This window comes from Nycticebus coucang, chromosome 11 (genome assembly GCF_027406575.1).
Source record: "Nycticebus coucang isolate mNycCou1 chromosome 11, mNycCou1.pri, whole genome shotgun sequence".
In the NCBI taxonomy this organism is placed as follows: Eukaryota; Metazoa; Chordata; class Mammalia; order Primates; family Lorisidae; genus Nycticebus; species Nycticebus coucang.
The window spans coordinates 12843127-12866264 of NC_069790.1; the positions used below are offsets into that span (position 1 = coordinate 12843127).

General features: G+C 39.2%; 2 protein-coding genes across 2 annotated transcripts; one reads left to right on the top strand and one right to left on the bottom strand.

The window, feature by feature from the left end:
- Positions 1 to 3098: 3098 nt before the first annotated feature.
- On the bottom strand, positions 3099 to 8951 carry MRPL32 (mitochondrial ribosomal protein L32). Its single transcript, XM_053608470.1, has 3 exons — positions 8789 to 8951; positions 5812 to 5993; positions 3099 to 3408 (listed from the first exon to the last, which is right to left on the bottom strand). The coding sequence occupies exons 1-3, from the start codon at positions 8916 to 8918 to the stop codon at positions 3154 to 3156; spliced, it is 567 nt and encodes a 188-aa protein (XP_053464445.1). The 5' UTR covers positions 8919 to 8951; the 3' UTR covers positions 3099 to 3153.
- Positions 8952 to 9090: 139 nt separating this feature from the next.
- PSMA2 (proteasome 20S subunit alpha 2) lies at positions 9091 to 22108 on the top strand. The gene is made up of 8 exons (XM_053608469.1): positions 9091 to 9188; positions 13931 to 14007; positions 14688 to 14820; positions 16227 to 16349; positions 17410 to 17491; positions 19664 to 19737; positions 21694 to 21751; positions 21841 to 22108. The coding sequence occupies exons 1-8, from the start codon at positions 9148 to 9150 to the stop codon at positions 21955 to 21957; spliced, it is 705 nt and encodes a 234-aa protein (XP_053464444.1). The 5' UTR covers positions 9091 to 9147; the 3' UTR covers positions 21958 to 22108.
- The last annotated feature ends 1030 nt before the right edge of the window (positions 22109 to 23138 follow it).

A 23138-nucleotide genomic window follows, 5' to 3' on the forward strand; every position in this document is an offset into this window, starting at 1 on the left:
ATGATGGTGGCTCTGACTGGGGTAGTAGCAGAGCCAGAGGTGAAAAGTAGTTGGAGTCTAAGGATATTTTAAAGGTACAACCAATGGATTTTGTGGATTTGCTCACGAATCCACAAAGGAGGGAAGGTGGGATATCAGACTTAAGGATGATTCCCTCCAAAACAGCCTAGTAAAATATCTCAACATCTTCACATTGTAGGGGGCGAGTAGGCACAAGGCAGTTAATTTCTAATGCTCAAACTATGAATCAGTTCTAAAAGTGACTTAATGCAAATTCATGGTACAATAGTAAAACTATTTCTGCAAAAGCAAAAGCTGGAGCTATAGAGTGATGAAGTGTAATATAAAGGTAACTTTCAGGGGGCAATTCCTTCCTTAAAGTGATAAACATTCTCCTTTATGACATGGTTTTCTGACGTGCCTTAGACATCTGGTTTTGCTATCCAACAATTGCCTAATTTGGGGATGCGTTTTATAATCAGTTATCTGTCCATGAATAGAAAACAGTAAGCCTGCCCACATACTCTCACTAGGTCCACTGGCATAGAGGGACTTTTTTCTTAGCACAAGTTGCTATAAGGAATTACCACAGACGGGGTGACTTAAACAGTTTTTTATAGTTCTGGAGGCTGGAATGTCCAAGATTCAGGTGACGGCAGATTTGGTTCTGGTGACATCTGCTTCCTGACTTGCAAATAGCCTTCTCTTTGGATCCTCACTTGCCCGAGAGTGCAGAGCAAGCACTTGAGTCTCTTCTCATCAATCCTATTCACTAGGGCTCCACCCTCATTTCCTAATTACCTCCCAAAGGCCCTCGTACTAATGCCATCACATAGGTTAGGATTTCAACATATGAACTTGGGGGGGCAACACATCCAGTCCCTAATAGCAAAGGACAATTTGTTATCTAGAGGGCCACTTTGCAACCTGCTAGTCAACCAATACTGAGTAGGCAGTTGAATATATTTAGATATGTATTAATAGTTTGCCTTAGTGTTCATAAAACACTGACTTTTACCTAAAGAATATCTTTTTTATGTTCAAACACACACTTTAACTTGTCAAAGTTAAAAATAATTATTTATAGATGATCACCTTAATAACATGCAGATAACTAATTCTTTTGGAATCTTAATTTTTTTTTTTTTTGAGACAGTCTCAGGCTGTTGCCCTGGGTAAAGAGCTGTGCTATCACAGCTCACAGCAAACTCAAACTCTTGGGCTTAAGCGATTCTCTTGCCTCAGCCTCCCAAGTAGTTGGGACTTACGCCCACCACAGTGCCCAGCTATTTTTTGGTTGCAGTTGTCATTATTTAGCAAGCCCAGGCCGGGTTTGAACCTGCCTCCCATGGTGCATGTCACCAGCGCTCTGCCGACTGAGCTACAGGCACCGCCCTAGAATCTCAGTATTTTTTCTTTTTGGTTTGGATTGAGCTAAACAAGAGCTATTTACTGGAATTCTAACACTTTGGAAGTGTTGCATTTACTGAATTGCACTTCAACATATCATTGGTCTATGCTGTCCCCCTAGGTCATTTTACTTCTAGGAATGTTAACACGGAGTACACCATTACACAATCCGTATTATGAAACTGCTTGGGAGGAATGTTTCTCAGGCCTTAGTACTGAGTGATGCACCTTCCAGAGCAGTGATTTTCACACTGGTGTGCTGAGAGGATCTTATGCATGCCTCAAAAATTTTAAAGCTCATTAATCAAATTACTTTTGAAAGAAGCTCAAAGCATAGTACTCTTTTACTCTTTTTTGACCAACATGGTTTAAGTGTGCCACAGAAGTTTAACTATAGGTTCAAGTGTGCTGTGAGATAAAAAAAGGTTGAATAACATTGTTACAGAGATTGATCCTTGTGGAGACTGATCTGTGTAAGTGAATGCACCTTCCTTACAAAGAAAAGGAAGTTCAGAGTCGAATTTACTAATATACTTCAGTGTTCAGGTTACCGGCATGTACTTTTGTTATACATACATCCCTGGACTTTATCATGTGCGGCAGTTTTCCCTTTAACAACCTTACTCTACTATCTTGGTATTTTAATTCACTGTTTCATTATTTGTTTTAATTCTGAAACGAAATAGCAAATCTTGGGCTCAAGGTAGACACAGGAATGGGAACAATGGAAGAAAACAGGAAATGAACAGTAGAAATTTAAAGAAATCTGTTGCTACAAAGAGATTTAAAAAAAAATAAATGTGAAATAAATATACTAAAAGGACCATACTAGAAGGAAAATACAGAGACAACATCGATAGATTTTTGGTTTACTGTGGGATTTTCACAGATCTTTTACCAAAAATCTCTCCTTAAACATGGGCTATCTAAAATATTCTGAATGTGATTTTAATATAAAGTGTAAAAACTATTAAGTAAATTAGCATAATATGTTCCATATAAAATGAATTCTTCCAAAGGGATTTTACTTTGCTGAAACAAACAACAGGGGCTTTTCTTACTGTCACAATCACCATCTTAAAAAACACTAAGAATTCAAATAGACTATTTCTAAGTGTTACTTAAATGAAAGTATTTGTGTTAAACGATGAAACTACTGACAAACAAAATCAAGGCCAAGACATATCATTCTTGCGACAAATTTTAATTTTTTTCTCTTATTTTTCCGGGAATTTTATGTTTACTTAAAACCTTATACACAGTAAACAGATATATTAATCCATTTGGCCTTTGCATAAACATTTTCAGAGTTTACTCATAACATACTTTTTTTTTTTTTTTTTGTAGAGACAGAGTCTTACTCTATGGCCCTTGGTAGAGTGCCGTGGCATCACACAACTCACAGCAACCTCCAACTCCTGGGCTTAAGTGATTCTCTTGCCTCAGCCTCCCAAGCAGCTGGGACTACAGGTGCTCGCCACAATGCCCAGCTATTTTTTGGTTGCAGTTCAGCCGGGGCAGGGTTTGAACCCGCCACCCTCGGTATATGGGGCCGGCGCCTTACCAACTGAGCCACAGGCGCTGCCCATAACATACTCTTTATATTAACCCACACAAACTGCTTACAAAGAATGCTTTAAACTACAGTGATGATTTAAAAAGAAGCACACAACATTGAAAAAAGCTTCCTGTTTCAGAAAAAATGGTTTATTGTGAAGTTAGCCTCTTTTAACATCTTTGGTGTTAATCCTGGGTGAACCAGGATGGCCGCTTCCTGGCTCGTTCAATGATCCTCTTGCCCCGATCTTGTTCCTGCGGTGTCTCTCCAGCGTATAGCACCACAGTCTCTATGGTGGGAGCCTTAAAAGGGCCCCCTTCTTGTTTCCCTATCTGTCGTCGAATTTCTGCAGTCTCCTTGCGCACGTTCTCATAGCAATAGCCGCAAAGGACATGTTTCTGTTTCAAGTGACCACATTCAGGACATGTGTCAATATTGTTCTTTAAGACAACAAACAAAAACATTGTTTTAGCAAGGGGCAATATAATGCCTAAGTAATCACCGATGGGAGTGACACTTACATTCTGGCTTTCTGGAAGGTTCAGGTTACATGAGGTCATATACCATCTAGTTCCACCACACTTTAATAGGAAACTGAGACCAAGCCACACTAAGTTTGAATTGGTAGAAAAACTAGAACTAGAACCCAGTCTACCAACTTAGAATCTGGTACATTTTTACTTACACAGCAGTCATGTTTATGTAAAAAGGTACTCCATCTTCCCCCAACTCCAAACACTACACATCTAAAAAAGAATCCACCAACACAATGGGGTGACTCCTACGGTCAGCATCTTAAATAAGACACCAAAGAAAAATAAATTTACTCTGTCTTTCAAACTATCTTGGGGAAAACAATTCTAGATAAGAACATTACAAGTTGGCTACCTCTGCTTTATCACAGTGTAATTCAAACTCCTATATAGAATACAGGTTCGGTATACGACATGAAATTTTTTTTGTTACAATGTAAGTATATTTTAATAAGTTTTTATACATGTCTATACAACTTAAACTATAACAAAATAATTATAACCTCTAATAGCCTTTTCTTTTTTACTGTTTTTGGCCGGGATTGGATTTGAACTTGCCACCTCCGTCCAGCACATGGGGCTGGCCCTACTCCTTTGAGCCACAGGTGCCACCCTTTTTTTTTTTTTTTTTTTTGAGACAGAGTTTCACTATGTTGTGCTTGAGTACAGTCCCGGGTCACAGCTCACAGCAACCTCAAACTCTTGGGCTTAAGCTCAAACTCTTGGGCTTAAGCGATTCTCTTGCCTCAGCCTCCCAAGCAGATGGGACTACAGGCACCCGCCACCACGCCTGGCTATTTTTTGGTTGCAGTTGTCATTGTTGTTTAACTGGTCCCAGCCAGATTTGAACCTGCCAGCCTTGGTGTATGTGGCTGGCATTGAAACCTACAGGTGTCAAGCCTCTAAAAGACTTCAACATGTTTTGAAGATATATTTGAAAAAACACAGAAAAAAAAGACTAAACAAGAGCATCAAAGAAGCTTCAAACACTTCCTGAGATTAACGTATAACACTACCATTTGTGAGGCAGATAACAAGATAATTTTCTGAAAGGAACACAGAACCTTGCACATTACCTATCTAATCACATTCTCATTTTACTCCACTGTACTGGGAGCCAGATTGCATATCCAACGAAAGGTATGAAAAGATATAGTCAGTTGTCTTTTTTCCATGATCAAAGCACCCAACATAGTATACTATATGTAGCAGAAAATATTCAAAGAAAATAAATGCACAGGGTAAAAGCTATTTTATTCCCTCAGAATAAAGGCAATCAGGAAAGGCATGTAATAATTCAGTGCATGACCTCATTTAAGCCCTCTTGCTCAAACTGTATAACATATTGTAAGTCTTAAGTAATAAAGTATTTTTCAGTTCCAGATTTCAGTTTAGCCCCAATTGTGACTTACAATATTTTTGGCTTAAGTTCTAAGAGTTTAGTTTAAATGCTGAATGTGGAAGTTTATGACAGTCAATTCTCTGTTCTTGAGTTTCAGCTCTATAGGAATGTCATGAAGTAAACAGTAACTGAAATCATAATTGTTAAAGCTATAAATTCACCAAACACAGGTAATAAACACTTTAAATTTTCTTTTTACTAGGTCAATAAAGAGAGTACATCCACGTTGTAGAGGAGAGGGATGTGGAATTGTGTGAGAATAGGGGCACACCAAGAAAATTAGAGTGCCAAGCCTCAAACCCTGGCTCTACCTCTTAATAGCTATGTTGACTACAGGCAAATTCTTCTTGCTAAGCAATCCAGGTGAGCTAACTTTCTTCATCCTAAATGAAGACAATGGTACTTGCTTTGGAGGGCTGTTGTGAAGAGGTGAGGAGTCACACTACACACAAAGCACTGAGACATCACAGACACTGAACAGGTGCTACTTTATTACTTACATCAAGGTTTTCCCCTACGGTACTTGACTAGTAAACGATAAAATATGTAAGGGCTAGTAACACCCAAGATCAATACATCTACTGTTCCTGATTTTAACTCTAGGCTCTGCCATAGTCAGGATGTTAAACCATTTTGTAGTTCAAAAATCACACAGCTCAGGACTGAGACAGGTTGTAATTCAACAGTCATGAAGGTTCTTCACAGCCTAGTTAGTTCTCTGTCTCATCTCCAAACTCCTTCCTTGACTGCGTTTCTAATATTTAGGTTAGGGGACAGTAGACATACATAATGAGAATACTGTCTTTTATTTAGGCTATTTTATTTATATAGATATACAAGATCTGAAAATAAAACATCCATAATGGCAAACTTGCGAAAAAGCATACCCACAAAATCAACATTATTACCTTAACTTTAATAAGCTTCTGAGGGTTTCTTCTCCTGCAACGGTTAACTTCAATGGTACGTCTGTTTTTGGGAGCTGCCATCCAAAAGATACAATCCAAAAGGCTGGAATTCTCCTTACTTCCACTTATATCATTTGCTGGTTCTGTAAATAAGATTGGACCCTGGACTGCTAATGCTGGTCCTATAAAATAAAACATGAAGATACAGAATTGGTTTCTAGGCTCCACGCCTGTAGCTCAGCGGCTAGGGCGCCAGCCACATACGCCTGAGCTGGCGGGTTCAAATCCAGCCTGGGCCTGCCGAACAATAACAACTGCAACCAAAAAATAGCCAGGTGTTGTGGCAGGTGCCTGTAGTCCCAGCTACTCGGGAGGCTGAGGCAAGAGAATTGTTTAAGTCCAAGAGTTGGAGGTTGCTGTGAGCTGTGATGCCATGACACCCTACTGAGGGCAACAAAGTGAGAGTCTGTCTCACAAAAAAAAAAAAAAAATCCTAAAGCACATACAATAGGCAATTTTTTTTTTTGAGACAGTCACCCTTTGTTGTCCTGGTGAAAGTGCAGAGGGGTCATCATACCTCATTGCAGCTTCCAGTTCCTGGGCTTGAGGGGTCCTCCTTTCTCAGCCTCCCAAAAATGCTAAGACTACAGGTGTGAGCCACTACACTGATCACAGTAGGCTTTTTTTTTTTTTTAAAGTCAGTCAAATTCAGCAGTAGGCTGTTGTATAACAACTTTAGTGACACTAATATTAATAAGTTCTCATAACCCACTACACCTACCACCCCACAATAGGCAATTTTTTTTTTCTTTTTTGAGACAAAGTCTCACTATGTCACCTTCGGTAGAGTGCCGTGGAGTTATAGCTCACAACAATCTCAAACTCTTGTGCTTAAGCAGTTCTCTTGCCTCGGCCTCCCAAATAGTTGAGACTACAGGCACCCTCCACAGTGTGCAGCTATTTTTTTATTGCAATTGTCATGGTTGGTTAGCTGTCCTGGGCCAGGTTCGAACCTGTCAGCCTCAGTGTATGTGGCTGTCACCTTAACCACTGTGCTAGAAGCACCAAGCCCACAATACGCAATTTTTATAAACACAAATAGAATTTTTTCTTAGTGGAAACTGCTGAAATGTGATCAGTGAAATTCTATCCAGAGTTTCTCACCTCATAAAATACAGAACCCTAGGGTTTAGTGGTATGAATAAAAGTTTGATAGGCATACAACTTAAACAAACAATAAAAATCACTCAATTGTCTACATTCTGCTTGGTAGGCAGTAAGTATCTAATTAAATTACAAGTAAATCCAAGACCGGGAGTCCCTAAACACACCTCTGAGACCTGCCCTGAGATAATTGCCTACTGGCCCTTTTTTATGATACCCCAAACTGAGTTAGCTCTTTGCCATATAGCCTGGTAGCCCCCTTAGTCACTTAGTTCTTTATAATATTTAATCTTAATTCCTGCCTGTTCTCTAAAGCATATTATTTACATGACTACCAAAGTTTCACTTTTGTTTGCTTATAAAATCAAAGAGATCCCCATATTCTTTCCTTGCTATTCCTCTGTTTGCAATAATTCGTAATTGAGGAACTCTAAAAAGTACACAAAGCTCTTTAATACTTAACAACTGTTGTGTTAAGCATAGCCCAGTAGTATCAGCATAGCCCAGTAGTTAACAACAAAGGCTCTGGACTGCCTGTGTGACCTTGGAAACTTTCCTGAGCTGCCTACTACATCTGAAAAGTGCAGAATCCTAATGGGATCATCGCGAAGATTATCCCAGAAATATACATAGAAAGCTTACTGAGCACACTGCTCAGCATATAGTGGTATATATTTTCAGTCTACCCGTGTACTATCACTTTTTGGGACATTTAAAAATTGAATAGAAATGTACACAGCTATGATTTAATAAAATAAAAAAAACTGAATAGAATGCAAATGTCAAAGCAGTGATAGTTTTAAGATATTAGAGGCTCTAAGTGATTCTATATTGTAAGCAGTTGAGAGATAAAGAGGGGTGAAAGAATAAAATAGGCGGAATTTGGGACAACTGGGACTTGAGACCAGGAGAAATGAGAGAACAGCCGCTATGTTAACATCCAAAATACTTCCAATTAAAATTAGTTCCCCAAAGAAATACCGGAAGTAGAATTTATCTGTACAGAGCTCCACCACCACAGGGGGGGAACAAAATGCGTTCTGTGTGCATCATGGGGTGGGAGGACTGGAATCAATACATAGATATAGAGTGGCAGGCCTTGATGCCCAGTGAGAACTGTGGCACTATCCTCACAGGACAACTCTGTCCAAACCCCTTCATTAAGAGACTTGACCAAACTCTAGCATGGGTTCCAGCAGCATAAGGCCGTGTTCATAGGATGACCTCGAGCTCTCCCTGAGAAAGCTGAGGCTGCCAGAATATTTCCTATTTATTCTAGGCAACACATACCGGAAAATAGCCCCCTGAACTCCTTTTTTTTTAGCATTTACTAAAAAGGTCTTAAAGTTCTCAGAAGAACAGGGCGTCTCTATCTCATTCATAGTCTTTGTGTTAGAATTCTAACTTTGATTACATCTATACTGTCCAACCCTTTGTACTATTTCACTTCTTTGACTCGAAGCCTCCCTAGCCGTCCTCACCCACAAACTCTGCACAAACCGGAATGCAGAATGGAACTCAGCTCTTCGCCCGTACTAATGCCTGGCTATATTTATCTCTCACACGAGCTACGGCGCCTGTTCTGTGTACGAACAGGATAACGCTTATCCGATAAGCAAAGATTTCTCCTCCCGGGGAGCCCACCCCCCAAATGGCCGTTTGCTCTTGCTATGTAAGTGAATATCAAGAACGTCCCCTACAAGTAGCCGCGGGTCAGCGCTCGAACTGACAGCAGAGAACATGATCCGTGTCTATCACGCTGCCCGAGACCCCTCATCAAACATCTTCCCCACCGGAGACCTTCTCTGCCTACCCCCCGGAGGGCTGGGAAAGCCTGGCCGGCTTTGCTGAAGCTTCCGCTGTAGTTGCTCCCAACAGTTTCGGAGCAGTCCCGGGGCAGCCGGCCCACGAGGAATCACCAGCGCCAGCATGGCCAGCGCCATTTTCCTCGCCGGAAACTGCGCCGAGCGCCTCCGGGTTCTTGCAGCCCGCCCCGAAGTCGAGCATGCGCACAGACTCAGAGGCGGGCAAACCCGCCCCCTGGAACTACATCACCCAGCATGCTTTTAGAGCGGTTCTGCCTTTTCTTCAATCAGCGAGAGACGGGGAATGGAAAAAAGGGCTGGCCCCAGTGCGCATGTGCATTGATGTGCTTTGGCTCTCCGGGTAAAGATGGCGGAGCGCGGGTACAGCTTTTCGCTGACAACATTCAGGTGAGGAAGGGGCCTTGAGGTCCTCCGCTTGGCCGAGGTTGTAGGAGCTCTGTCAGCTTCGGTTTTTTCCGTATGGACTTCTGGCTTGGTGCTTCTGTAGGATCCAATATGGCATGGAAGTGGGAATCGGCTTTGCAAAGTCATTTGCCGGACTGGCCTGGGGGCCTGGGGATCACCTGTGCTGGGAGGCCGCCGGGGTCTGGGGCGAGCTTGGGGCTGCGGGACCGTGAGGCCCCTAGCCAGGGATTCACTTTCGCTTTGGAAAGTAGAAAAGGAGGCAGTTTAGCATTAATCATCCCTCAGTGGCCCGTTCTGAACCCAGGATTTTCTTCTTGGCCCAAGTAGACCTTATGTGGGAGTTTCTGAAACTTGGAATCTTGGTCAAATATTTGGGGTTCCTTTTTCTTAGAAAACTCAGTTTGGGGAGGCACCTGTGGCTCAAAGGAGTAGGGCGCCGGTCCCATATATCGGAGGTGGCGTGTTCAAACCCGGCCCCGGCCAAAAACTGAAAAAAAAAAGAAGGGAAGACAACTCTTAAGTTTTACAGTTAGGACGGTAGTCTTGTTCTCCATTTGGCATTAGTGTCTTTCAAAACTTTACGCTTTCGGTTTCTTCAATGCACGTCTTAGAAGCATAAGACGCTCATGGGCCGGGGCGCGGTGACTCATGACAGCAATCTTAGCACTTTCAGAGACTACTTTGGAGGCTGAGGTAGGAGGATCATTTGAGCCCAGGCAGGAGGTGTCTCGCGGTTACAGAGAGCTAGTACCTGATCTTGCAAGAGAACAGATTCTGTCTCTAAAAGAAGCAGCAGCAGCAGCGTAAGGATAAAAAAAAAATCAAAATGCTCGGGCGGCGCCTGTGGCTCAAGGAGTAGGGCGCTGGTCCCATATGCCGGAGGTGGCGGGTTCAAACCCAGCCCCGGCCAAAAAAAAAAAAAAAGGCAAAAAAAAAAAAATCAAAATGCTGATCGTTCAGTTAGCTTTTTGTGGGGCCCGAACTATTAGATAACAGTTTGCATTTTAGCCATTGTGGGGTGGAGGGTATGTTTTATTTTAAGATTGTAGGCTTTTCTATTAATAGAACAAGGGATTAAAATTATATATTTCAAAATGTAGTTGAGATGAACCATCACTGAAGAATTTAAAAGTCTACTGTGGAAGGATTTTTTGATTTGGCCAGTTTTTTTTTTTTAAAGGATCAGTAATGACCTGTTTGCTTCAAATGTAGTCCTGGCTGACAACTGAAGGCAGGTGGGACCTAATTTGTTGAGTACTTTCAGTGTAGGTGCAACTTAACCTACTCCATCTCTTTCCACAACTATGTATGATGAATGTTATCTTAGCATCTTACACATGAGCCTGACAGATCTTGCACAAGTTAAATAACTTGTCCAGGATCATTAGGTGAGTAGGAGAGTTAATGTTGAAACGGGGTTCTTTCTGATGACAAAAATTAATACACTTTCCATTATATTATATTCCTTTCTTGAAGTCCAAAAATATCTTCAATAGGAAGTTTCAATAGGAAACTGGCAGTTTTCAATAAGTGAGGATATGTAACAGTTGTGGGTATTTTTTTGGAGGGGGGTTGGTAAACTTTGAAGAAATTAATTCTGCAATAAAAGGTTTCATATACAATGACAGAACAGGCAGTCACTGTTATTTGTGAACAAAACAGATGTGGTTCTTTATCTCTAAGACAGTGTAATTCTAGTGGCGCTAAAACATAACCATATAGCATCAGAGTTTATAAAGTTTATTTTAAATAAGATATTTCTTTTAACATGATGGTTTTAACTCTTTTTTTTGAGACAGAGTCTTCCTATGTCACCCTCATTAAAGTGCTGTGGTGTCACAGCTCATAGCAACCTCAAACTCTTGGGCTTAAGTGATTCTCTTGGCCTCAGCCTCCCAAGTAGCTGGGACTACAGGCGCCTGCTATAGCACCTGGCTATTTTTTGGTTGTAGTTGTCATTGTTGTTTGGTAGGCCAGAGCTGGATTCAAGCCCCCCACCAGCCACAAACACCAGATAAAAAGGAGCCAGCTATTTAAAATTCAGGAGAGTTGTGAACAGAGGGAATAGCCTGTATGAAAGCCCTGAAGCAAGGAAGGAGCTTGTGCTCTAAAGGATTTTAAAAGAGGCCAATGTGCTGAAGTATGGGGTTGAGGGCCTTGTAGACCAGAGTAAGGAGTTTTTATTTTAAATAAACCAAGAAGTTATTATGGAATTTACATGGGGGTGAAATAGTACAAAGGTAACTTTGGCTGGGGTTGGAAGTAAGGATGAGAAAGAGGAAAACTAGTTAGAAGGCTGTTTCAGGTGTCTCAGGTAGAGATGCTGATACTTTGGGGATGCCATGGTGGCCTTCTTGAATACAAAGATGGTTGGTTGCTCAAGTTCTTGTGAACTTTCGCACAGGAAGATGCAGTGGTAAAAGTATATAAGCATGGGTGACTCTGGGAGCAGGGAAAATGTAACTTAAGTAGGCCTGAATCTCTAAATATTCCCCAGATGGGCGGCGCCTGTGGCTCAGTGAGTAGGGCGCCGGCCCCATATGCCAAAGGTGGCGGGTTCAAATCCAGCCCCGGCCAAACTGCAACAACAAAAAAATAGCTGGGCATTGTGGCGGGCGCCTGTAGTCCCAGCTGCTCGGGAGGCTGAGGCAAGAGAATTGCGTAAGCCCAAGAGTTAGAGGTTGCTGTGAGCCGTGTGACATCATGGCACTCTACCTGAGGGCAGTACAGTGAGACTCTGTCTCTACAAAAAAAATATATATATATATATATTCCCCAGATGAAAATATTTACTGAACTGAAATTGAATTGAAACTGAAATTGAAACTGAATTGAAAGCTGGATGGACTCAGAAAGTCATGCTATGATTATTGAAATAGTGACCGTTGAAGGAAAAAAAGTTCAGCCTAATTTTTAAGTTTTAATGCTAATGATGTTATTCTGCTCATATTAGCTATTATGTCAGAGATATTTAAGCTGTCACTTTTAGGTTTATTCCTTAAATTGCTCTAGGTGTGTCTCTTATCAGCCAAATGACTGTGGATTCCCTGTACTTAGGTGCTGAAATCCTAACTGAATAGAGCTTATGCTGCTTTGAGGAATTCAAACATTCTAAAAATCATTAAAATATGATGTATCTTAGCCAAAGAAGAAATAGAGAGCAGAGCACCATAGTCATGACTGGGGATTCTACCTAGTCTGAGGGATCATGCAGCCTCCATGAGGGTCTGACTTTCTACTAAAGATTGAGAGATGGCTTGGAAGCAGTTCTGGGCAGTAGAGAAGTGCATTACAGAGGGATTTACTTGTCAAAGAGGTTTTTGAAGTCTTAAGAGTAAGTAGTCTGTGTGTCTGGAGCCAGGTGGGATAGTGCAAGTTGAAAGTTGAGTGACAAAGGGAGTATGCATAATGCCATAGAGCTGTGGCTATGAAGAGAAAATGGGTGGACTTCTGAAATTGAAGATTATCTTTTCACTGCTAGCCAGGAGTTTGGGACCTGGCTGTGTCACTTCGAACAGACGACTTTCACTCAGGACTTTTTCTTTATAAAATAAGAATGTTGGACTGTGATGTTATAATGATTGTAACTCATCTACTAGGTCGAAATAAAGTATAATCTGAAAGTCCAGTTTGGGACTAGTACTTGGCTACCAAACCCATGGAACCAGATCTGAAAACGAATAATGGCTCCCAGACATAGTTTTACATTATATAGACATACTTTTTTAAAATATGTATATAGAGATACTTTGTTGTGAATGATATCTAGGTCCTACATCTTAGACCATGGCTACTTTTTAAAAGCTCTCACTTGAAATATATGCTGCTGTTTGGTTTTTAACAGATGCATACATATGTTTAATAACAGGTACTGTTCAGTGTTTGCTTATTGCTAATTTTGTGCCAGAAACATTTAGTCTTCTCAGCAATACTTTGAAATAGGTACAGCTGTCCCTCAGTATCACAGGGGATTGATTCCAGGACCTCTACAGATAACAAAATCCAGATACTCGAGTTCCATGGTTAGTTGGCCCTAAAGAACTGACAGATATGGAGGGTCTCAACTGGATCACTATAGTTATTATCCCCATTTTACAGATGAGAAAACAAAGATTAAATGACTTGCCTAAAGTCACAAGGTTGGTAAACAGTGAAGAGGCCACAGTAATACTGCTGCTCCAAGTGGCAGCCAAAAAACAACCAAAGGAGGGCGGCGCCTGTGGCTCAGTCGGTAAGGCGCCGGCCCCATATACCTAGAGTGGCGGGTTCAAACCCGGCCCCAGCTGAACTGCAACCAAAAAAAAAAAAAAAAATAGCCGGGCGTTGTGGCGGGCGCCTGTAGTTCCAGTACTCGGGAGGCTGAGGCAAGAGAATCGCTTAAGCCCAGGAGTTGGAGGTTGCTGTGAGCTGTGTGATGCCATGGCACTCTACCGAGGGCCATAAAGTGAGACTCTGTCTCTGCAAAAAAAAAAAAAAAAAAACAAAAAAAAAGAACCAAAGGAAAAGAAGAATTAGTTCTCTGCTGAATATATTTAAATCGCCCTGTAAACTTGGTTTCTGTACAACTTCATGATAGATTTCAAAGGCCAGCTGTTCCTTGGGGTTTGATTACTGGGTTTGACCTATATATCTGCCCTCACTTAGAGATGTTCCTATAATAAATATTTGATGATAATGTGAACTTAGCAAATACCTGTTTTGTTTTGTTTTGTTTTGTTTTTAAGCCCATCCGGTAAACTTGTTCAGATTGAATATGCATTGGCTGCTGTAGCTGGAGGAGCCCCTTCAGTGGGAATTAAAGGTAAGTAAACATTCATTTCATATACCCTGTTAATAGTTATGCTAATTTTTTGGAATTAGTAATCCCAAGAGCTGTGGCAGGATAATTTTTAACAGTCCCTTGTTGTTAATTTGTGTCTTGAAATTTAAAGAAAAATTTTCAAAGTAAATATAGCACCTTTATCTATTAGTTGTGATAACCTCCAAATAGTCTTAACCCATTCAGAAAAGTGAGCATTCTTTTTTTGTTGTTGTTGATTATATCACTGCTCTCTGGCAGTTCTTATTTTTCCTATAACTTAGAAAAGGCTAATTATAAAATATAATCTAAAGCTATAATTGTTTCATGCCCTAGTACCCTTTTAAAAAGCTATGTATCATTTATTATAAGTTTCCTATTATAAGAATAGTAGGCCAAGTAGGCAGAAATTTATTATTTTAAAACATATAAACCCTAAGTATCCTAGAGTAATTAATGGGAATTTGTGTAATAATTTTTAGCTGTAGGAATTTTTTCTAGTGCAGAATTAATGACCAGTGAGGGAGAAACTGATTTACCATTCCTTAGGTAATTTTGATACAGGATTCCAAAAGAAAAGATTTTGTGAATTAGAGTAAATAACAAAGGAGTTTGGGTTTAATGCATCCATAATTAGAAAGCTATTAAAACAGTCTTTAAATGGGGTCTTTTTCTTTTTTAAGCTGCAAACGGTGTGGTATTAGCAACTGAGAAGAAACAGAAATCCATTCTGTATGATGAACGAAGTGTACATAAAGTGGAACCAATTACCAAGCACATAGGTTTGGTGTACAGCGGCATGGGCCCAGATTACAGGTACCTTTATACGTTTTATGGTTTTCTCACCATTTCGCGAATTGACCATAATTTGCACTTTCAGGAGAAAAATCAATGAATGTTTTCCTTTAATCTCCCAACTCTTGCTTTTTTTGTGCCTTGTGTAGCAAAGCAGCCTCATTAACAGCTGAATTTAGTTTCCCTGTGTGGATTATTTTAAGGAGGTAACTCAGTTTTACTCAGTTCTAAAAGAGAAGATAATAGTATTTACTCCTCTTACCTCGGCTAAGTGGACCTCTGATCACTGGACATCAAGGACTTTAGTGTTCTCTAATGCCCTTTAAAAATACTAAAAGCAACAAGGTTGTAATAAACTATTTTTTAAAGTGTCAGGCAACAGAAGAAAGCATTACCACCCACAGTTAACTTCATTATCTTTGTTTCTGTTCTGTGCAAAGGAAGAGAATTCTCAAATTCTTCCTTTGAGCTGTGTGTTGAGCTCAGAGGCCGCTGAAAGTGGCCAAGTGCGGCAGCCAGCCAGGATCCAGATGCTCATACTCACTCCTGTTATATTCATAGGGGAAAAAAAAAGAACAAAACAGTTTTGTTAAATCAGGATGGCGGCAAGTTGAAAGAGATTGACACTTTCTATGTTTTTCATTTAACAGATAAAGGTAGTATTACTGAATTACTTATGGTTTTATGCAGCAAGATAGGTAGAGCCAGAATTTCACTTGAGTCGGAAAAAGCAACAAGGTCACTGGATTGTGATCAGGTTTCACGCCAGTGGCCTCTGTTATCACCATCATGAAGGGACACTGCCCTGTGCTGTCACTGATAGAATACACTGAGGGGGTGGGACGTGAAGGGCGCATACGGAAGGATAATGTGCAGATTTCACATCAGTAGTACATGAACAGGTAAGGAGAAATCTTAATCATCGTGTAGTATACACTTGATACTTTTTGACACGTTTTATAATTTTAAAGTTAAGTACTTCCTTATTCTTAATCTCTGAAGGGTATTCTTTGAAGTACAGGCAGAGATTCAGGAGGTCTGCAGAAATATTGAGTCAGAGTGGGAAAAATGTGCCTAGAATCATTTGTACATGTGTTCATACGTGTGCATATATACATGTTGGCTGGTGAAAAGGATAAGGAGAGCAGTTATGAAGTAGCCATGGAGGAGATCAAGCTCTCGTTTTGAATATTTATTAAATCAATTACTTAAGCTGATTGCTACCCTCAGCCCTAATTTCCTCCTTGCCTGCTCTTATCTGTCTCCTATTTAGCTCCTCTGTGATGCTGAGCACATGATATACGAGCTGAAAGCTACAATTAAGGAGACGCGTGTTAAACTTAATGCTGTAGATATATGCCTGTTGAAGAATAAGTCTTTAGGTAATAAAGTGTCTTAATTAAATCTGTTTTTTTACCCCTTGTTAGAGTGCTTGTGCATAGAGCTCGAAAACTAGCTCAGCAGTACTATCTTGTTTACCAAGAACCCATTCCCACGGCTCAGCTGGTACAGAGAGTAGCTTCTGTGATGCAGGAATATACCCAATCAGGGTAAGTTGCTTTTATTGAATTGCGCCATGAATTGGAGGATGGGGGAGAAATCATTTTAAAAGAGTAGTGTACAAATACGTGACAACATACTATTCCTGTATTTGCCTGACAAGTGGATGAAATCACTGCGATGAATGTTTCAGATCTTAACTAGATCTAGAATATTTTCTTAAGGAAAAACGTGAGTGTTTTCTTATTGCTCTTATAATAGCAGAAACAGCTTCTAGATATACAAAGTCCTTTTGCTAGTGATTAAAACACGGACAGACAATTGTTGCTACTTCCGAATTTATCTTTCTAATGATAAATGATTATAATCACATGATGAAAGCAGTAGCTCTTTGATATTTTTGTATTCACTTTGATTCCAATTTTCTTTTTTAGCTTTTTTTCCCTCCCTCTGCTCTGAAGGGACCAATTTTTTTTTTTTTTTTTTTTTTTTTTGTAGAGACAAGAGTCTCACTTTACTGCCCTCAGTAGAGTGCTGTGGCGTCACACAGCTTACAGCCAACCTCCAGCTCTTGGGCTTACACGATTCTCTTGCCTCAGCCTCCCGAGCACCTGGGACTACAGGAGCCTGCCACAACGCCCGGCTATTTTTTTGTTGCAGTTTGGCCGGGGCTGGGTTTGAACCCACCACCCTTGGCATATGGGGCCGGCGCCCTACTCACTGAGCCACAGGCGCCGCCCAGGACCAATTTCTTAAGTTTGAGTGTGGATGAGATAGTGTAAAGGGGGCTGTTGACAAGTAAACCTAGTGGAAAAGCTGCATTAGTTGAAGGTTGTCAGTTTGTTAGGAGGCTAAATGTTACTCCACACTTACCCCAATGTTTTTACATGTCACTCCACCAAATCTCATATTATTTGACTGTTCTTCCTCATAAAGAGAATTAATTTTGAGTTATTTCATTCAGAAAAGTGTTAAATACTTTTTAAAGGAACTTCCAAATCTAATTCTGTTTATGTGATGGTTTGCTTTACTTGAGAGTACTCATAAATTCTTACTGGAGGATGATTCTACTATGAAGAGTCCAAGTAATTTTCATTTTCCTTTCTGCAGTGGTGTCCGTCCATTTGGAGTTTCTTTACTTATTTGTGGTTGGAATGAGGGACGACCATATTTATTTCAGTCAGACCCATCTGTAAGTATCATTAGATATATTTGAGGGATTTGTTAAAAGTATTCTTTGAATATCTAATAGAAATAGAAACCATCAGAGGAAGGGTGGAGGAGGGAAGGGAAAAGCCATAAAAACTTAACAATTTAGGAGTATTTTCTCATTTCCTTTTTCATTTGGGTTTTAGAGAATGTGCTCATATTTGTTTGTGCATTTTAAATTTTGGTAATTCAGTGTTCTGACAAGGAAACTATGTTCTGTCCTCTGTTCTGTGTTCATGAACTTCACGTAGTGGAATAAATTTGTGGAAATAATTTTTATCAAATCTCTTTAAATTCTGTTACTTTGGAAAATACTGCCATTGCAGATAGGGATCTGGAGAACAGTGTTGTAATCTTAGCCATCACTTTAATTTGGGGGCACACTTGAGCATGCCTATTTTGAATTCAGTGTTTTATGTAACTGGTAGGAGGCTGGTTAGTGGTCTCCTTTGGTCTTTTAAAATATGCTGGGTTGACATCAAATGCACAAATGAGGCAATCTTGATTTCTTGGTGTAAGTACCCTGCGCCCTCGGGGAAAATCATGAGGTAGCTGGTGAAAGGAGACCAAGTTAGGAGGAATTGTCTGCTCTAAGGCAGAAGACTGGCATCTGAATAGGTGTTCATAAAGAGTAATATTACTCCACATCTTTCCCATTTGCTATGAGGAGAACCTCAAGAAAAAAAATCAAGATTGGGAAATGATCTTTCATAATTTATAGATTATCAGATAATTGCAAGTTCACGCAATGTAAACTTTTATGACCTAACCTTATAAGCTGAGATGGTGAAAGAAAAACAGTTTGGTTATTTATTACTTAAATCATAAAAATTAGTATATTTTGGGAATTTTGTTAGTGTTGTTACTCCCATCCGAGCTGAAGCTGAATGGCACGCTCTCACCTCCTTTCCAGCAGGGAGCAGAAACCACCATCTCTGGAATACTGGTTTCATCTTTTGCCCTATTTTTCCCTGTTATATCTGAAAGGCAGTTGTTTTATTTTAAAACATATTTAATATATTTCTTTTGATATTTTTCTATGTGTATGTTTTTCAACAGATGAGGCAATGTTATATATGACATATTCCTGTTGCTTTTATTTTACCTTAGATCAAATATGAATTTTTTTTTTTGGACAGAATCTCACTATGTTGCCCTCAGGAGAGTGCCATGGCGTCACAGCTCCTGGCAGCCTCAAACTCTTAGGCTTAAGTGATTCTCTTGCTTCACCCTCCCAAGTAGCTGGGACTATAGGCAGGAGCCACAACGCCCGGCTATTTCTTTGTTGCAGTTGTCCTTGTTGTTTAGCAGGCCTAGGCCAAGTTTGAACCTGCTAGCCTCAGTGTATGTGGCTGGTGCCCAACCACTGAGTTATGGGCACTGCCAATGTGAATTTGTTTTTTTTTTTTTTTTTTTTGTAGAGACAGAGTCTCACTGTACCGCCTTCGGGTAGAGTGCTATGACATCACACGGCTCACAGCAACCTCTAACTCTTGGGCTTACATGATTCTCTTGCCTCAGCCTCCCGAGCAGCTGGGACTACAGGCGCCCGCCACAACACCCGGCTATTTTTTTGTTGCAGTTTGGCCGGGGCTGGGTTTGAACCCACCACCCTCTGCATATGGGGCCGGCGCCCTACTCACTAAGCCACAGGCACCGCCCCAATGTGAATATTTTTAATGAAAAGCTATCTCATTTTAATTTATTAATTTATGTTCAATGTGAATATTTTTAATGGAAAGCTATCTCATTTTACTTTATTAATTTATGTTCAAGAGTTGATTACCATTTTTTCAGAGTTATGTAAGATTTTTAGATCTGTTACTCTTGATTATTTGCTTTTAGTTAACCTGTCTTTTAGCTGACTTTTTAATATAATTTGTGTACAATAAATTACATTATCAACTCATCACCGATTTGATAAGGTAAATACTTGAGAGAAAATCAAATTTTTCTGTAACGTCCAAAAGTTTCTTCATGATTCTTTGTTTTCCATTCCACTCACCTTAAAAAACAGACTATTGTGTGACATTTCTTATTTCATTCTAATAGTATTCTCTGACCTTAGTAGTTAAAAACTAAATATGGAGCTAAAAAGTAAACAGCAGGGCAGCATAATAGTATTCATGTTTTTTTTCTCTTCCCTTCTGATTAGGGAGCATACTTTGCCTGGAAAGCCACAGCAATGGGAAAGAACTACGTAAATGGGAAAACTTTCCTTGAGAAAAGGTAGGTTCACTGTAACTAGATTCTTTAGCAGACTGACTTTATGTTCATGGGTTTTGGTGCTCTTTAAATAATACCGGGGGGTTTAAAGAAATTTATTTTATTACTTTGTACTTGTATCTCTAGATACAGAAAAAAAGAAACAAAAGACCTCCCTCCTCCTGGTGTTCTAGCCTTCAGTATATTAAGTGACAGTCTTATTCATTTCTTAAGGACTTCTCTTTCTGTGTGATTATGGTTATTTCCTAAATGTTTTTGGTTTATTACTTCATTTTTCTTACCATTTTGGGGTGGAGTGCAAAAAAGAATATTGACTATGGAGGGAAAAATTTGGGAAGAAAAATTTTCAAATGATTTGATGATTTCAGTTTATGTTGTGACAATAAAAAAATTTGTGAAACCAAATACATGGTCTTGAAGGTAGATTAAATGTATGGTATATATGTTTTTAATTTTTGTAATTGATACATAGTAGAATAGTTACTCATGTTCATGGGGTACATGTGGTATTTTCGTATCTGATACAATGTGTAATGATCAAATCAGGGTGATTGGGATATCCATCATCTCAAACATATACAGGGTGGCCATAAAGTTTGTGTGCAACTTAAAACAGTTGTTTATTTCATAGACAACGTAAATCAGAAAAATTATATTTTGGGAACTTCGTTAGTTTTGTTACTCCCATCTCTGAGCTTTTGAAGCTAGTAGTTGTCTATTTTAAATTGCATACAAACTTTATGGCTGCCCTGTGTGTTTTCTTTGTTTTGGGAACATTGTAAGTCTTCTCTTTTAGCAATTTTGACATTGTTACCATTATCAACTTCAATTTCCCTACAGTACTACCAAAGACAAGAATGTGTTCCTTGTGTCTTGCTGTATTTTCATACCCTTTAACCCACTTTTCTTCTTTCCTCCCAACTTCCTTCTCTTCATGGTCTCTGTTAATCATATTCTATTCTCTACCTTCATGAGATCCACTTTTTAGCTCCCACATAAGAGTCAGAACATGTGATCTTTCTCCTTCTGTGCCTGGATTATTTCATGAAGTAACACAATGACCTTCAGTTTCTTCCATATTACTGCAAATGACAGGATTTTATTCCTTTTTTATGGCTGAATAATATTTGAAAATTTTGTAACTTAGATGAATACTGAAAGTTTATTTTTCTCATAATATTAAGGTTATTAAAAATCTTTGGCCTCAGATTAAGTGATAAACTTAAATTATATTAGGATATTAAAAGCATTTTTCTTTTACATATTAATGAGTCTTTTCAAAGATTTCATACATTATAAGATGTTATGGACCAGGCATGGTAGCTGAGGCCCTATAATCCCTGTGTTGTGGGAGGCTGAAGTGGGAGCATCACATGAGATCAGGAATTCCAGACTAGCCTCGGAACACAGCAAGACCCTGTCTCTATAAAAAATAATAATAAAGAAGAAACTTACCTGGGTGTGATGATGTGTACATATAGTCCCAAGTTCACGGGAGGCTGAGGCAGGAGGAATATTTGAGCACAGGAGTTCCAGGCTGCAGTGAGTTATTATTGTACCACTATATTCCAGCTTGGGTAACAGAGGCAGACTCTGCTTTAAAAAAAAAAAAGTTATGACTTATAAGAACAAATGAGATTTTAGCAAAGTTTTTGTTTTTCTGCTTCATTCTTTTAAAATACCACATCCTGACTATTTTGAAATATTTACTTATGTAGTTTCCTAAAATAAACTCGTTTTAGGGTACATATACTCTTTTCATGATTTTGGAAATTGAGTATCTAATAATTGTCAGTTTCTTATTTGGGCACATCTGTCTCAATGAGGTAACTAAAAGAATTAACGTGTAATTTAGTATTTTTAGGAATGTTTCAGATTTCAAAAAAATCTTTTGCTACCATATTTAAATATTCATAATGAATATAAAAAATGCTATAGTCATTTTTTTTTCTTCTTTAGATATAATGAAGATCTGGAACTTGAAGATGCTATTCATACAGCTATCTTAACCCTAAAGGTTAGCTCAGTATTTTTAACAATTGGGTTTATAATGATTTTATAATGAACTGCTCAGGAAATTGACTTTTATTCCTCCCTCCTTAATAGGAAAGCTTTGAAGGGCAAATGACAGAAGATAACATAGAAGTTGGAATCTGCAACGAAGCTGGATTTAGGAGGCTTACTCCAACTGAAGTTAAGGATTATTTGGCTGCCATAGCATAATAATGAAATGACTGAGCAATCTGGAATTTCAGATTATCTACTTAAATATGTTTTGTTTTGCAGATTTTTTGCATACTTATTTCTACATGGTTTAAACCAACTGATGTTTTTAAAATGACACTTATAAATCATAATAAACCATTAAACCCAACTTCTAGCCTTTAGGGATTAGTAAAATTTTAACAGTTATTTCCTGCTTTTTGTCACAGTAAATTTTTGGAACTACATTGCAAAGCTGAATGTTGAAATCACTTTTTAGTTTCATGCAGTTTTGGTCAAGTCTTATTGGCCTCTTTACCACTGGATGCTGCCTGTGTTTTCATGAAGCAGACTGCTGATTTGGGTAAACATTACTGCTTTTATTGGTGGGAGAATCCAGGGGCTTTCATGGATTCATAAGACAAAATAGGAAGCATAGGTGTTTTTTGGCACCATAGTTGTGGATCGGTGAAACCCCAAGGTGCTCTGCAAGATAGTGCTGGACTGTGAAGAGTACTAAGCCACGTATTATATAAGGAAGTTCCTGTCAGCTTCATCGTTACTAGTAGGTAAATATATTTACAAAGAACCCCCTAGGTTGTACTAGACTTTTGTACTCAAGGAAATAAAATGCTGATACTACAGTGTCAAAACTATGGCTTAAAGCTCTCATTAATGTAATCTCAGTGTAATCAGAACCTTCACTGAGTAAGCTCCCTAGAAACAAGCAAATTATGAAGTATGTGAACTCTCCTTTTATATGGGAAGGCAGAGTACTTAGCTTTGTTTCTTTTTTTTTCCTTGCTATTAATTAGTCTGGTTCACAGGATGTAGGGAGAGTTTGGGGCATAATCATTTTTACCAACATCAAGAGATCATAGGCAACTCCATGATTTAAATGCAGCTCAGAAGATTTTGGTTAAGATTTAGCTGAGGAGAAAAGAACTTTATTTTGGAGCATTTTGTCAGGATTCCCAATTCTGTTACCTACCATCACTATAATACCTATATTTTGGTTTTAGATGACAAAAGCATTATAGGAGATGGGAGATGGCAACTTGACCCCTTGTTTTGCGGTTTTTTGTCTTGAACCCTCACCTAAATAATCTCCTTAATTAAGGGCTTGTTTGTTGTGACTCCAGCACACCAGAACATGAACATAGTAAAAAGAATAGATCTTTGAAGTCAGATCTCAACTCTCC

Bases quoted from the DNA above. Each gene is read 5' to 3' on its own strand.
- PSMA2 (XM_053608469.1), top strand. From the start codon at position 9,148: ATGGCGGAGCGCGGGTACAGCTTTTCGCTGACAACATTCAG. The intron at 9,189-13,930 runs GTGAGGAAGGGG...TTTGTTTTTAAG, and splicing joins TTTTCGCTGACAACATTCAG to CCCATCCGGTAAACTTGTTC. The intron at 14,821-16,226 runs GTACCTTTATAC...ACCCCTTGTTAG, and splicing joins GGCATGGGCCCAGATTACAG to AGTGCTTGTGCATAGAGCTC.
- MRPL32 (XM_053608470.1), bottom strand. From the start codon at position 8,918: ATGGCGCTGGCCATGCTGGCGCTGGTGATTCCTCGTGGGCCGGCTGCC. The intron at 5,994-8,788 runs GTAGGCAGAGAA...TTTATTTTATAG, and splicing joins CTTTCCCAGCCCTCCGGGGG to GACCAGCATTAGCAGTCCAG. The intron at 3,409-5,811 runs GTAATAATGTTG...GTTGTCTTAAAG, and splicing joins AGAAGCTTATTAAAGTTAAG to AACAATATTGACACATGTCC.